Raw genomic sequence first — 16420 nt, forward strand, 5'->3', positions numbered from 1 at the left:
GTCATTTTAATAAATTTTTTAATGTTTTCAACTAAAATTGTTACACATTGCACCTTTAAATGAGCTATCAGGACTTCCGTAAAACTGTGATGTCACAACTATACAGTGGCCGCCCTGAGACAAACCTCCAGCACGGCCATGGTTGCAAAAACACTTGCAGAGCTGAGGCGGAAACATGGTGGGCGACGCCTCCTCAGGCATGTGAGAGCTGACCAATCAGAGCAGACTGGGCTTTTTTGGTTGTTGGGGGGGCTTAAAGAGACAGGTGTCCAACAGCGGGTGAATAGAAGCAATGGACAGTATAAGATAAATAATGTGTTATTGTTTTTTTTTGTTTTACATTAAAGCATGTAAAAAGAATTCTAGTGGACACCCAAATTTAAAATATGAATCTGAAAATAAGCATAATATGGACCTTTCATTGAATCAGTGGCTTTACCTGTTATCTGTGAACATTCCCAACCCTCTACTACTTATTGTTGGAATGAAGCACAGCTCCGTCTCCCACTCTACAAGAGTCTGAGTCGACGTTCACTAGCTGGCTGTCAGACAGGCATCTCGAGTGTCTCCAGCTGCACAGTGCTTCTGTGCGCGCACGCATGTGTGTTTGAGTGTGTGTGGCGCACGCGTAGCTCCACGTCAGCCACTGCTACTCCGAGCAGCCTTTCTTCTCTGGCATGCTTTCTGTCTGTTTGGCTCCAGCTGTCTGTCCTTCCACTTGGATGTTGCCCAGCTTCTTTCTGTCCTCCGTGCCAGAGGAGAGCCTGATAAGGGGAGAGAGAAGGGTGTTGATGCCTGCGTGGCTTATAGGAAACCTGTGGCTTCTTCCTTGCATTTGGACTGTACCCACCTTATAAAAAGCTGCAGACCAGAGAGGGAGTACTTCCTGGTCTGTGGTTCACAGTCAGATGACAGATGAAATATTTCTGTGTTGTGATGCAGACAGGGAGAATCATTGCCAGAAAGGGGATTTCTTTCCCCTAAGTGGTTCATGTAGACAAGCTATCAGCAACACTTTCAGCAATTCAGTGTTTAGGAGGGGAACTGCATGCAATCCAGGCCCGCCCTCAGTCTCTCATCATTTCATAAATGTCTAGGAAAATAGAGCAAGGTATGCCAAAGTCAGAAATTCTTTTTCCTGGATAGCATGGTGGCATGCACACCTGCTTTTGCCATTCAACAGATTGAGTCATATGCTGCCAAAGCACATTCAAGGCCTTCTTCATTCACTGCTATATGTATTGGCTTTCAATAAAAAGAGCTGTGTCATTTCAGCGTAATGCTTGTATTTTACGAAGCGCTGTCAAACGTGTACACGAATTTGATGTAAGAGTTCAATTAATGTCCCGGTGGACTTATCAGTCTGCCGTCAGCATGTGTGCTAACATGCAGCAGCACAGAAACCCCCGTTGCTTTGAATCTGGATTGTAAATGTCCCGTCCGCAGATGAGTGGCATCACTCTGATAAGCTGCAGCCACAATCATATCAGAGCTTCTCAGTTATTCCTGGTCTCTTTCCAAAGAAAGCGAGGCTCGAGGCCCTGAAAAGTGTGTGTGTGCGTATAGGTCAATTTTATGATCAGTAGCGTTTTTCATCACGGAACCGTTTGCATGGAGTCGTGCACCTTGCCCTCACAGTGGTAGTAATAAAATCAACAGGATGCAACTAATACATTTACAACAGAAAAGATCAGACTGAATGTTGAGCAAGCGACCACTTTGAACATTTCACTCCGCCTTGCTTATATTACCAGTGGATTTGTTGTTACCATGGAAACAAGACAGATGTCTTTAACAGCTGAATGTTGTTATTTTTTCCCCAAACGTTTTGCTCCTTTGTTCTGCTGATGGGTTTTTAGTTATAAATCCCAAATAAGGGCTTAATGCTGAAACAATTTGAGATGCTTCTATGGCATAAAGGAATAATTTTACATTTTGAAAAATGTGCTTGTTCTCTCTACGATTGTTACCACTGAGATACAGTGCTATAGGTGCATTATAATGCATTATAAGTATGTTCAGTATGTGTTATAGACAAGGGCTTGGAGGGAGCTGTAGCCATAATGTTTATTGCAGATAATATTTGGGTGCTTATTATCAACCTTGGCAGTTTTGGATGAATTATTGGGCTGGAAAACATCAAACCAATGTGGCAACACTGTACAAGTCTCTTTTGGTTCCCCTAACACTCGCTCTACAATGATGTCACTTTACCTTGACCCCTGAAGTGTGAAAACAAGAGGAAGTGGTCGAAACTGGGCTGTTTCAACTGCTGACTGTTAGTTCGAGACGCAGTACTTTCAGCTTGCGCTTGGTTAAATGCAATCTGTATTCTAGGTAGTGTTTTATTTGATCATTTTTATTCCCATTCTAAGTCACAAGCTGGTTGGAAAATGAAAATCACACTAATTGTGACTCTCTAGCAGACCATCAATCACATATTGTTTTCTATCGGAGTGACACATCTATCTTTTGCCCACGGTTTGACCCGGTGCCCATCCATCTTCATCGCCCTTCACTGAAGTGCTTCACACTCATTCCTGACGCTAATTTGTTCACAGCTGTCGTCCCGCTTGTCATCCTCCAGAGACAAATGGGGTTCAACAGGAGCTGAGGGCAATGGAAAGAACGTGTGCGCTGCCAGGTAAGACGCCAAATCCACACGCACACACGAGCAGTAATTTACAGGTATTAAAGGGTTCCAGCTTTGGATTCTTACCACATGCTTTCTCTTGCAACAACAGTAAAACTTAAAACTTAACAAGACTTTTTTATGAGGCACTGAAAGGGATGCCTGCATAAACATTATGTCACCAACTGGGCTTATTTAGGTATACCAACAATTGCATTGCTAATTAAAAGTGCCTGCACAGATCTTGTGTTTATTATTTGTAGGAAGCCACGTGGCAAACTGCTTGAAAACCTCCTCACGGAAAGGGAAGGGGAGCTTTCCACCTCTCGTGTTTGCTTGTAGTGTAACAGCAGCAGGCAGGATGCTCTGAGCTGAATGACAGCAGAGCCAGGTCGCTTATTCGTCTCCAAAAATCCAAATCCTTCAACTGCTTCCCAGAAAAACTCACTTAGGCCTCTCCCTCATACTGAAGCTTTCCAGATCCAAATTTTCTTCAAAAACACCCTGCTAGGTCCTCAGCCTTTCATTGAAGTGTTGAAATGATCCCATATTGTTCAGCGTCATTGTGGTCTAAGTTTGCTCTCAATGGAAAATTCCAGGAAGACCAAACTTGTAACAAGATCACTTGAGTCCAGCTCATAAAGCAGCTGTTACGAGCAAGGTAAAAGTTTCCTCATTCTGAAATTACAAAGGTAACTGTACAAACCTGTCCACTCCAGAAAAACGCCAATGAAAGCACACAAAGCACAGCTCTGCCTTCTCATGCTGCAGTTTTGCACCGATTGTTAGCATTTCTCCCTTGCCTGTTTCTCCTTTAAACATTTATTTTACCACACAATATGAATAAAATACTTATATTATGCTCATTTTCAGGTTCATCATTTTTTTTGGGATTACTTCTTAAATAGGTTTACATGCCTTAATGCTCAAAAACACATCAGTTTTCTCATGCTGTTCAGAGCTGCAGCACCGTATTCCCCCTTCTGTCTAAAACAATCTGTTTTAGCTCCCGTCCCTTTAAGGCCCCTCCTCCTGAATACTCCTCTGATTGGTCAGCTCACACATGCCTGACCCATCACCGGTAACATTTTCTTAATTAATTATTTCTTAGGTGCCAAACTAGCCGCCTGGCATAAATTTTGCACGTGTGACTCTGTGACGTAGTGTGATGTCACAAAGTCACGGAATTAGATGCAGGACTACTGATGAGGCGTTTCAGGAGCAGTGTTTTCAGTGGGAGAAAGGAGCTTCTGTTGGTGCAGACTTTGACCTGTTCAACTTTCAAGGTCTTTTAAATGCACAAGAGCATATATAACACACTGAAGGAGAGAGAGAAAAAAGAAAGCATAATAAGTCTCTTTTAAGAGCACAATGCACGTCAGCACCCGATCGTCTGTACTACAGGCCTGAAGGAATGAGAGCACAGATTCCTGGCAGGTCACATAAGAACACTCCATTCCCTGGCAAAGATGTGGACATTCGGAGCTTTCTTTTTTGGTTTTTGTTTGTTTTCCCGTAGCTCTCTGGGCAGCAGCCTTGGATATGGTTGTGTGTGTTGGCTGAGGCTCTTGGTGCAGCACTAAAGGACATGTTCTCATGTACTGTTTCTGAAGCGAGGACTGTTGTTGACAGTGCTCTTTGGGAGCGGTTTGGTAAAAATTGTCAAGAAAGATCGCACTTTGGGTCGGTTAATTTGTTGGTTTTTGACCTCGCTTCTCAGTAAATTGCTGTTATTATCTTTCAATCTGTAGCTGCCATGTTTGTGTCCATTTCGGTGAAAGAAGCAGATACAAATCTGTTTCTATTCTCCACCTGCAGGAAGTGGTCAGAGTTAAAGTTAGAGTGGAACATCACATTTTGCACCAAAATAAGCTGTGCGCAGTAACAGCTCACAGTGTAAGGTTTTGTTTTTTCACAGGAAATGAACACCCAACCTATATATAAGAAAAAACAAATTTATATTATATCTGAAAACCCTGACAAAACCCCCCGCTCTTCAAGATGATCTCACTTCGGCTATCAGCCACAGTTTCACAGTGATGAAGTCAGTGGTGCGGAGAAGAGGGAAAACAGCAGTTTAATTAACACAAGAGAAGGCACAGAAAGCGTTTTTTGTTTTTTTTTGGCAAAGCAAACATTTTTTAAGGATTTCTTTGCAGCTCACCCGTGAGCATCCAGTGCACAAGTGGTGAAGTCAGAGGTTTAGACAGCTGGGCCCCGTGGGTAAGAGGAGGATATGGTGAGATTAGAAGAAGCTGATTAACAGAAAACAGGCTGGAGGAAGAGGAATCTCCGTCCATCTGTTAATTTCCTTCACTTATCCAACCCCTTTTTCTCTCCAAGCCTTGATCCCATTCAGGGACAGAGACATCGACGGGCCCTCTGCTCTCCTTCCTCATCTTGTTTTTGTTCACGGAGGGAAAAAAAAATCTGAGGGCAGAGTGCATCGTTTGAGTGTTTTCCTTGGTGCTTACATCCACTGTAACATCAAACAAGAATCAGACGGAGGACAAGGGACTCAACTTAGGATCCATTCTGTCTCATCATTAAGTCATCTCAAACCCAGGGCTTTCTCGTAAGACAACATGCACTGTGCGGGTGTTTGGCTTTTTTTAACGTTGTAATTCTTCCGCTCTTCATCCCACTGGGAGCCTTTGTTTTCACAATGTCCACACACAAATGTGTGATGATTGGCAGGAAGACGGAGTATTGTCTTTCTTATCTGCATTGGTATTACAGTAAATGGCTGCTTGACTTCAGGGAAGAGTGGCTTTTTTTTGTTGAATGTTCACTGATGTGAATATGGATGATCAGATCAGTCGGGGAGAATTAGGTTTATTTTGAATATACAAGTGGCCTTTGATGGGGACTGTTTTTCATAACTTTGCCTTCATTCGGATTCAGCCGGGATAAGAGCGAAAACATCTTTCCCACAGAGAAAAGCCTTCACCGCCTTTCTTTGCTCTTCTTTCAATTAAATATGCCCTCCAGTTCTGATATAACTGGTGCTAAAGCAGCATCTATGCTAATTTAACAGTTTCTCGCTGGTTGTCACACCTAAACGATGCCCGTAGCTTCCAGTATTCCTCATAGTACCCTGATTGCACCACAGCAGTAATGAGCAGAGTGACCTGGATCACACACTTTCACACACAAATTGCTCGCATCTCTCTCAGTTGGTTACTTGCAAGAATTTTTTACAACACTTTAAAACCAGGAGGAAACACACATATTTGATCCTGCTCTATCTTCACTTTCTGTTGATAATTTTAGAGAAACTGTTTTTTAAATTCACATATTGCCCCTTTAAGAAACTGCTTATCGTGACTACTGAGGTTTATGATACTTTGTAAATTCTTAATAAATATTGTAGTTCATCTATTAACATTATTTGGATGGATTTGGATTATAAAGTGATGTTTATAAACCTTTAAAATTGCTTAATAAATGCTTTATAAAGCATTTCATTGTTTGATAACAGTGAAATAACCAATAACTATTGATGGTTACTATAAAGTGCTACCCCAGGGTGTCTTTTTCATCAAAGCTCAATTGGAGCTGGAGGCCATAAACACCCGTGACAATGAAGTCTTTTGTACTGAGAGTAAATGCGGATTGTGACCTTTCCCACTGAAGACAAAAGACAGATGTAGTGTTTTTTTTGTCCAGTGTGAAAGGGGCATTAAACTCACACTATATAATCATCAAATTCACTGAGAGCAAGATCTTACGCTCTCTAGTCTTTCGTAGACTGGTTCCACATGGTCTGGAGAGGCAGCCTGATGTGAGGGGTGAGTATTGCTGACTGGACTGCAGTCTCTGCATGGTGCAGCAGTCGCCTACCAGATGTGTGTGCATCTGCATCACTGCTTGTTCCACTCAACACACACACACACACACACACACACACACACACACGCACTGGCATTGCTTGCGTCTCTCCCAGTCGGTTACTTGCAGGTATTTTATGAGCCTTTAAAACCAGGGGGAAGCACACGTATTTGATCCTGCTTTTAAACTGAGAAGAAAGCGCTGACCTCGTCTTAACTAGTCACACGCAGTTGGCTCATGAATTTAATGAAAACGTATAAATTATATAGCCAGAGCAAGCAACGTGGATTTGAGGATGTAAGCCAACTTCCTGAAAAAAATGTTTTTCTCTATAAATTTCTCAGGAAGGTGATCACAGCAGCCGTGAGGTTTCACAACCTCTGATGGTCACTGTCACAGCTTGTTTTTAACCAGTTCCTCCCAAACTTTGTTATGCTGGTTCCAGCTTAATACAAAGCGGTCTTTTTTACTTTGACACCCCTTGTTGCAGTTTGCTTGTCTATGAGGTCCGAGCAGAGAGATTTTAACTGCTTGGACTGGTTTATTTGAGTATCTTTAGATGCCTGAAGAGATGAAGCTGTCCGTTATTTCACACAAAAAGCCGAGATTATAGAAACGTTTTGAAAATTTTAATATTTATGTAGTTTAGTATTCCTACACAGGCGACCCTCTTGCAACCATTTGTCTAGGTCCGGCCACCCATGTTGGAAACCACTGTTTGTAGAGAACTAACACGTTGTTAACTTGACCTCTCCTCTACGCTGACTAACCGACTCTGCTGTGTTTCTGCTCACATCCTCGGACATATGTATCATGCTTTACTCTCTGACTCAGATGCACCAGCAAAGAGCACAGAGATATAGATAACGACGAATGCTGCTCGCTTTATTTAGACCCAAGTTTATGTTTTCACATACAGTCTGCTCTCTGGGGTTAGTGGTTATAAACGTTTAAGGTCAAGCTCTTGAATACAGAACAGGAAGTAGGTTTTAGGTTTTTCTGGCACTAATGATTCAGCAGTGGTGATAAATGTCTACTGTTTGCATGCCTGTAATAAAGATATGCTGCTGTTTATCGTCTAATAGCAGTCGCTCAGTCAGCCTGTCATATGGTAAACATATGAAATTAGTGAGACAGTCACACTGGCGGGAATCAGGACAACAGAGGAAGTTCAACAATATCAACAGTTTGGCCAGATGTTTGTAGAATTCAGGGATTCTCAGAACATCTGCCCATTGGAGTCAGTGTGGCTCATATCCCCTGAATTCTGCTTATAAGACACATAACTACTTATTTGAAAATTGTTAAGAAATTATAGACTGCTCATCAACATAATAATACATAATAAGGTGCTTGATAACATTAATAACCCTATATAAGGGTTCATAATAGCATAATTAACACATCTATTATTGGTTTATAAGACACTTATAACTACTTATTACAAATGTGTGAACAATTTATAGACTGCTTAACATTAGTGCCTTAATTTTTGTTGTTGTAAGACAACCATCGACCCCCTTCTGACAGTGGCCCAGTGATGGAGGGTCAATGTTGGAATTATTGCTGCCTGTGAGGCTGATGTATGATGTGTCATACCTCATGGTAGAAATTCCCTGAGAATAGCTCTGACGTACTGATGTGCTACAATAATAAAGTGCTAACACTAAGCACTGAGGGGGAGTGACAGACAGTAGACATACTGAGTGGATACATAAAAAATTCCATGTCATGACACTCAAAGGTTTTGGAAGTCCCACGTTTCGTAGACGAGATCACAGCACAGTTGAAGATAAAGAAAACAGTGTTATGAGCAAAACAATGTTACCAGTATACACTCTACATAGATCTCACTGCTGCACTTACTTCCTGTAATTTACACAACAAATGTTAAATGTTCAATCCTAACAGAAAACGGTTGGTGCAGTTACCTTGGATGAGGGTTGCCATTGTCATTGAGGGAATTTCCATTTATCCTTTTTTTAGCAACAATCTCTTCTGTTGGTGATGGATTTTATAGTTCTTCAGTAGGTCCAGTCATCACCATGGATTTTTATCATTCTGCGTGGTGCCACAGGATCTCTGGTTCCAGTTGCTAGCAGCCGTGTCATACAGGGAGGACTGAGTCACCTTTCCACCTTGAGCGATATTAGCATCTGGACAAAGTTATGAAATATGATACTGTGACAGTTTGAGAAAGGCAGTCATGTATTGTTTTGAACAAAGCCATGAAGAAATTGTGTCTGTACAACTTCTATCACCACTTCCCTTTTCAGTTTAAACTGAACACTTGTCTGCCCCTACAAGTGGTTGCCAGTTTGTGCACCAGCTAACACTAGTACCAATGGTGTTATATGTAATCATAATAATGTTTTTCTGCTACTTTTATTGTGCACCTTTCTACAAGCTCTGTAGTTTTTAAAAATGTTTTGTCTCCAAAAAACTGTTATCCATATGATCTTTGAATACCAAAACTGGAATTTAATCTCACCAGAAAAGCCACCAACAAGAGCATAAATATGCATATATTTAAACACACACACACACACGCAAATACTTGCATATTTGTATCTGTGTTCTGTTTATACTGTAAATGGTCTGACTCATCTATACTGATGAATCCAAGCTTGAGATCTAGAGCAGTAACAGAAGAGTGTATGTAAGGTGACAAACAGCTACCATGAGGTATGACGCATCAACGATCAGCCTCACAGGCTATAATTTATTAACAACTTTCAAATAAGTAGTTATGTGTCTTATAAGCAGAATTCAGGGGATATGAGCCACACTGACTCCAATGGGCAGATGTTCTGAGAATCCCTGAATTCAAAGAAAAACATCTGGCCAAACTGTTGATATTGTTGAACTTCCTCTGTTGTCCTGATTCCCGCCAGTGTGTTCGTCTTACTAATTTCATATGTTTACCATATGACAGGCTGACTGAGCGACTGCTATTAGACGATAAACAGCAGCATATCTTTATTACAGGCATGCAAACATTAGACATTTATCACCACTGCTGAATCATTAGTGCCAGAAAAACCTAAAACCTACTTCCTGCTCTGTATTCAAGGGCTTGACCCTGAACATTTGTAACCACTAACCCCAGAGAGCAGACTGTACGTGAAAATATAAACTTGGGTCTAAATAAAGAGAGCAGCATTCGTCGTTATCTATAGCTTTCTGCTCCTTGCTGCAGTCAGTGCATCTGAGTCAGAGAGTAAAGCATGATACATATGTCCGAGAATGTGAGCAGAAACACACCAGAGTCAGTAGAACCAAAGGGGACACAGGAGGATTGCCTGTGTAGGAATAATAAACTACATAAATATTTTAATTTTTCAAACTTTTCTATAATCTTGGCTCTTTGTGTGAAATAACACAGCTTTATCTCTTCAGGCCTCTAAAAATACTCAAATAATAGGAGAGGCAAAAAAGGACAAAACGCAACTCCAAATTATTGATAAGGTTTCTCCGTATCTGCTGGATTTTTAACTGTTTAAAACATGTTTTCCATAATAACTAGGACCAAATAATGTCAAAATAAAAGTGGTAAAAAAAACAAAAAACAATCACTGTATGTTGGTGTCAAGCTGGTTTCAAAATGTATTTCACCTTCTGACATTTATTAAGAAGCAAGAATTAGTTTGAAAGCCACTAATGCTCATAAACACATTAATATTACCCAACAACACACGCAGCATTCAAGTCTCCATTTTAACCTTCATAACGCCAGGCTGGTTGTTTTTCTGGCTCAGTATCAACTGAACACACTTCACAGTTCGATTGCACCATTGTCCAGTTCAACTCCATATAGTCCTTCTTTATAAGTTGAGTCAACATGCAAGTGGTCACGCATTCAAGTTATTGTTAAAGTACTTCATAGTGCTCACATTAGAAATTATAACACACTTCAATGTTTGGGGATGCTTTGCTCAAATGTCGCTTCAGTGCCACCCACTGCAGACATTCAGATTGTTCAGAAGGATGCCCTCTGCCCTCCACCTGCAGGTATTTCAGTCTTTTGAATCCCTCAGCCGTCTCTAGAAGTCATCTTCATAGTCCGTGTTTGTGAGGTTGCTCTCAGGGAGCACATAAAGAGATTTACTCTTCTTCTTCCTGCTCTCTGCTCCCATCTGTGTGGGCTGCTGATTCTTAGAAAAGGACAGGTATGCAGCGACGCTGTTCCTGACTCCATAGCTCACCATGTTGTCGTCACAGCTCTCTGTGCTGACCAGATGTCTCCTGTAAAGGGAGGAGATGGAAAATGACAACAGAGCATCAGTATTGTAATATTATTTCTTTCTATTTTCTTTTTTTTTTTCAAATGAGGGAAACTATTTTTATAATTGCTTAATTGTTCCAGACATTTTTCAAGAGGAAATGCAAAAAGACATCGAACCATGGAAGATGAGATAAGATGAGATAGAACTTTACTTATCCTGAATTTTTTTGGTGTGACAGAGTAATAAATATACAGTGTAGATGATAATAACAACAACAGAATAACAATAAAGTAGGATAAATGAAGTAAAATAAATAAACAACTAAAACAGAATAATTAGGATTGGCAATGATACTGAAAAGTAATAAAAAAGTGATATTGCAAATTATACTAAAAGATAATATGGCACCTGATTTTTAAAAGCAATATTTTATATCTTGTCCCAGTTTGAGTGATTGGAGTTTTCTTTCTCATAATTTGGCAGATAAAACAAGCCATTTGAATAAGCCATGTTGGGCTCTGGGAAATTATAAGACACAATTTTCACTATATCAAACATTTTATACAGAAAACATTTAAATTATCAATTGAGAAAGTAATCAGCAGATTAATCTGTGAAAGAAATAATTGTTAACTGCAGCCCTAATCTATAATCAAGACCAGGGATCAGCTTACAGCAAGTAAGATGAATCATTATGACCTAGAGCAACTAAAGAGCAACTCATTTTTGTTGTTGTTGATTAATCTGGCGATTATTTTCTTGATTAATCGATGCATTATTTGTCTATCAATTGTCAGCAAAAAAGGTGAAAAAACGTCAATCAGTGTATCCTTAAAGGTGCAATATGTAAGAATTTTAGTTTAAAACAATCATTAATTAAGTATCAACAGAATGTGAGAAAATAAAATTTTCATGTTATATTATGGCACCACTTCCCGTCAGGATTCCCCGCTGGGTTCCCCCGTCCCGGAGCTGAAAAAAAACCCTCGCCCTAGTAGTCCACAGCTCCTGTGCTAGTTGTGTAAATAACACCAACACTTCCCCAGAGCTCCATGCTCCCAGTCCGGACCACTAGCACAGGCGCTAACTTGCTAATGGCAGCTATAGTTAGCACCAGTTAGCGGTTACTCTGTTGACATGCTGCCCACTATTTGCTTGGATTGTCACTTCAACAGATTGCCAATTCTTACATATTGCCCCTATAAGCCCAAGATGACGTCCTTCGAGTTTTTTCTTCTCACACCCCAAAGATATTTAGTTTACTGTCACAGGATGAATGAAACCAGAAAATTCAAAATGTTAAAAAGTGAAAAAGAAAAAAAAGAATTCAAAAATAGAATCATTCTTGCATGGACGAAGATACAAAACAAAATACGATATAAATGATTATTCTTAAAATAACTGACACAGTAAATCATATACGGGTCATTTTTGACCCACTTATGGAAGAGTGTAGGGTCCAATCACTCGTGTATCTAAGGGTTAAGATGCTGGAATCAGCAATTTTTTATTTTTTTTATAAAAAATTGCTTCAAACGATTAATCGATTATCAAAAGCGATGGCGATCAAATCAATAGGCTCTTTTATGCCGACAGACAGATCAAAGCTAATAAATATCGTCACCGAGCCTCCATCGTACCTGTCCACTTTCTTCCAGTCAAAGTTGCGTCTCATGACCACAGGTGGTCCTTCAAGATTTGCATCTGAGGGCACGATCGTGCTCGACAGACAGGGGGAGGTTAACGCGCAACACAGGCCATCTGCAAAATCTGAAAATGCAAGGATAAGGGAAGTAAGGTATTTCTCACCAGCTTACAAACAACCACAAACAAATGTTGCATAGTTTGCATTAAACGCTTTCACACTCAACTGCTCAGACAGGACCAAACTTAGTCCATATTGGCCCAGAATATCTGCATCATTACAGAAAGCAGCACTAAAACTTCTCACTGTGTATGCACCAGTAGTCATTATCAAGCACGCATATTGTATCTCATTTCCTGTTTTGTATCAAGAATGTTCTGTCAGAGCAGGAAATCTATAGAGTGACGAGTGCTGATAAGAAATGCTTCTATATTAAGAACATAATTAATTATTTTAAGTCTGATTGCGTTGCGTGCCTGTTATGTACATGTGTGGCACTACATGTGTTGATGTTTGTGCATTCACCCACCAGAGTAGTGGTTGACCATATCTTCAAGGCACTGGAAAGTGAGGCGAGGGGAGATATAGTACCAGCTGTTGTCAAGTCTGAAGATGCGATAGTGCTTCACGATCATGTGCTTCACCGACAGCGAATACTGACCTGAGGGTACGACACACACGCACACACGCACACACACACACACAAAGAAATGTCAATCCTGCACTGTAACTTCCACCCACTCACATGCTTAGTCACTGTTGACACTGTGTGTTTTTGTATAAAGAGGAAAGAAAAGTTGCAGATCAAAATATGACTACACAGAATTTCTCACGGGAAGAATCACAAGTAATTTCCTTGATACATCTCCTAGAAATAGTGATAGTGATGATGATATGATGTTTTAATTTGAGAGCTTTAGAGGTGCTGGTAGGTGGATTTTGTTGCCTTTGAACCTACATACATCCTGCTGCTGCTGGCTGTTTAGTGTTCCTCCTCCTACCTAGAATGATAGACATTGTGCTGGAATCCGCTGACCAATATGGACTAATAATTACCCGTATTGTTGGGCATGTGTAACTACTTAGTTGTAGTGCAATCTCTTTTATTTTACTGTATAATCACAAGTAGGTCATTTTTGTTATGTTGAACCACTGGTGCAAGTCCAAATCCTAATCTCACCTAGGGCACCAAAATGGCTAGAGCCAGCCCTGCTCAGGTGTGTCCAAACTTTGTCCCTTAGAGGGCCAAAACTGACCACAGGAAAAGCAAGCAAATAAAAATATTGTGTTGTGTTGTGTTTTTAAGATGCAAAATGGTACTAGCATCCCAAGTTCCCTTAACTGACAGACATCCTGCACAAAGTGTCACTTTGCCACTGTGCTCAGATTATAAAACAGGATTTATATCGAGGGATCCTGCATATTTAAAGAGTATTGAAGTTTTTGCCCCTCTTTGTTTGGAGAATGAGTTCAACAGGTGGCCAACTCTTACGTATTGCACCTTTATATGGGTTTTATTGTATTACCCAGTGACCTGTTTGTTCAGCTTTTTTTTCTATTTGTGGTCAAAAACAAAAAACCCAACAATAGTAGAAAAAAATTAAACGTATACCTGAAGTTTAACCATTATTATGTTTTTTATTATTATTATTATTATTTTATTCTGACTAGAAAAATCTGAGGGCAAAATTGAACTTTATGGCCAACTTCGGCCCACGGGCCCCACTTTGATCAGCCCAGTGTAGCTTCATATTGTACAAACAGGAGAGTGGTATCTATTATAGTTGTAATATTATAGTTCAATGCCCACATTTTTTTATGTTATTTTATATTTCATTACTTGTATATTTTATTTTTACTTACTCTTTTTTCTTATTGTCTTCTCTATTCATTTTATTAAAATCTCTCTACAGTGTGATATTTATTTTCTTTTTCCTCGAGGACCAATAAAGTATTTCTGATTCTGATTCTGATTCTCTATTTTGTCAAAATATTATTTTAGCTTGTTTTTTGTTCTTGTTCCCTCTTCATGGATGTGGCGATGATCTTGGCTTCCCTTTTGCTCTTATTTCAACATCATCCTGATCCGATCTCGGCACATGCCTGCTTGTTGACAAGCATTTCATTTCCTTCTGCAGACTTTTCACTTTAGAGAAACAGACCAAGCAAACATCTGACTGCAGACTGGCTGACCGCTCTGTAAGGAAACGTACTCACCCCTCTCCCTGTTGCTCTCTCGGACCAGAAAGGAGCCCATTCTGTTCCTCGGTAGACAGAGCAACTCCTCGGCCTTCTGCCTCCCCACTCCCTCGAACAGCCAACTGACGGAGCAACAGAAACATTGGATCACATTAAATCCCGTAGCAGTGAAATCCTATCCGAGTAGTGGAAAAAATGCATTCTGCAATACTAGAAAATAGTGTCAGTTTAACTTTACGCACCCATGGTACACTTTTGCCACGTGGCTGTTGGGTATGTAGTTCTCCTTCCCTGTTTGGACGGAGCGGACTCTCCACCAGTAGGCCTCCCTGAACACCATAAACAGACAAAGAGGAATCAATCACTGAACTTTTAGTCTGACCACTTCTCTTTACTGCAAACTAACGACATCAAGTTACAAAGTAGTCCTTTCTTTTTTCTTTTTGTTGACTTGATTTCCTCATAGCTGTTTGAGATCTTACTTATGTCTGGATTTTTAAGCAAGATTACAAAAAACATCATCGTACTGAGCGATAAGCCTGAGCTTCTCTCCCATCTTGTAGATGGGCTTGCCGATTTCAGCAGACGGGTAGTCCTGAAGCACCACCACCATGTCGTCCTCCAAACCTGCCAAGAACAATATTTACAGCGTTAACAAACACGGCCAAATGCTGCTAGACAGACATCATGATTTGAACGAAGTCCAAAAATGTCCAAGACCCAATCCTCAGAAAGTATTGCTGATTCTTTTTGTAAAATTTCAGTAGCACGACATCTCTAGCTGTGCATGTTGTAACGTTTCTGTTAAGCGAGAGGTCGAGGATCTTCCGTGCTGTGTGCAGGCACAGCGCATAATGTCACACTATTTAATCACACTTGACACAATGATTCAAACGTCTGTGCTGCAATTGAAAAAAAACAAACAAAGGATGTCATTTTAATAATCTTACCCTTCAGAGAGCCGTCACCATCATCTGCGTTGACCTTGTCGTTTTTGGCGATCGCGCCTCGCATCATATTCCCCATCCTCCAGCCTGAAGTGAGCACAGATATGTACGAATGTGAATAGTCGCACGTACTCATGTGAATTATCTTTATAGCACTGCACTTCTTTTTTTCTGTTGCACTATCAAGTCTGTAACTTCCTACATGCTGGCCACTGAACAACATCAACTGACAGGCTCAGAATGGGGAAGCTGAGGCTAGATGCTATCAGACTGGTTTTCCCTTGCAGAACCGGACAGCTAACAATGATTAGTGATACTGAACTAATATGGCAAAAAACATACAATCATACACTCTCAAAAAAATATGTATTTCAACACATTATGTCTGTGTGTAGCATATTCTTAGGTTACATCACACACTAGTGTTCAGTTGACCAGTATGGAGCAATAGCAGTTCCTCTGTTACGGAAACTCTGTAGCAAATGTGATAAAGTATAGACAAATACCTGTAGGAGTTGTAGCTCGCCTGCTGTGATGGCGTCAACAGTGCTGAGAGAGGTGAAGGCCCAGGCAGGGCATGGTGGCAGCAGCAGAGTGTGGCGCTACAGAAGTACCATCTTCACAAGAGTTTACAGCAATGACCTGTCACAGGCTGTGGTGACAGCGCTGCATCATACTGCAAACTCACTTCCTGTAATGAAACGAGGAAGAGGGCTAGCAAGAGCGTTGAGACACACAAGACAGACCAGGGAGAGGAGGGGTGCACACAGTGCTGTAGTTATTTAGTAGTCACTGAGAGCACTGTTGTATTGTGCAGTGTCTTGTTTCCATTCAGACTTATATGTCAAAATGTTTTATTTTGGTACATTTCACAATAAAGGTATGACTGTTATTTGCCTGTTTGTGGTATTAGAAAGCATGAAAAAGTAAATTAAAGTAG

General features: G+C 40.5%; 1 protein-coding gene across 1 annotated transcript; it reads right to left on the reverse strand.

Annotated features, from left to right (window-relative positions):
• Nucleotides 1–9162: 9162 nt before the first annotated feature.
• On the reverse strand, nucleotides 9163–16136 carry sla1a (Src like adaptor 1a). The gene is made up of 8 exons (XM_084378658.1): nucleotides 15987–16136; nucleotides 15484–15567; nucleotides 15061–15160; nucleotides 14776–14862; nucleotides 14552–14655; nucleotides 12864–12995; nucleotides 12330–12459; nucleotides 9163–10708 (listed from the first exon to the last, which is right to left on the reverse strand). The coding sequence occupies exons 2-8, from the start codon at nucleotides 15557–15559 to the stop codon at nucleotides 10507–10509; spliced, it is 831 nt and encodes a 276-aa protein (XP_084234784.1). The 5' UTR covers nucleotides 15560–15567; nucleotides 15987–16136; the 3' UTR covers nucleotides 9163–10506.
• Between the last annotated feature and the right edge of the window lie 284 nt (nucleotides 16137–16420).

Source organism: Pagrus pagrus (assembly GCF_965226575.1).
Source record: "Pagrus pagrus genome assembly, chromosome: 17".
Lineage (NCBI taxonomy): Eukaryota > Metazoa > Chordata > Actinopteri > Spariformes > Sparidae > Pagrus > Pagrus pagrus.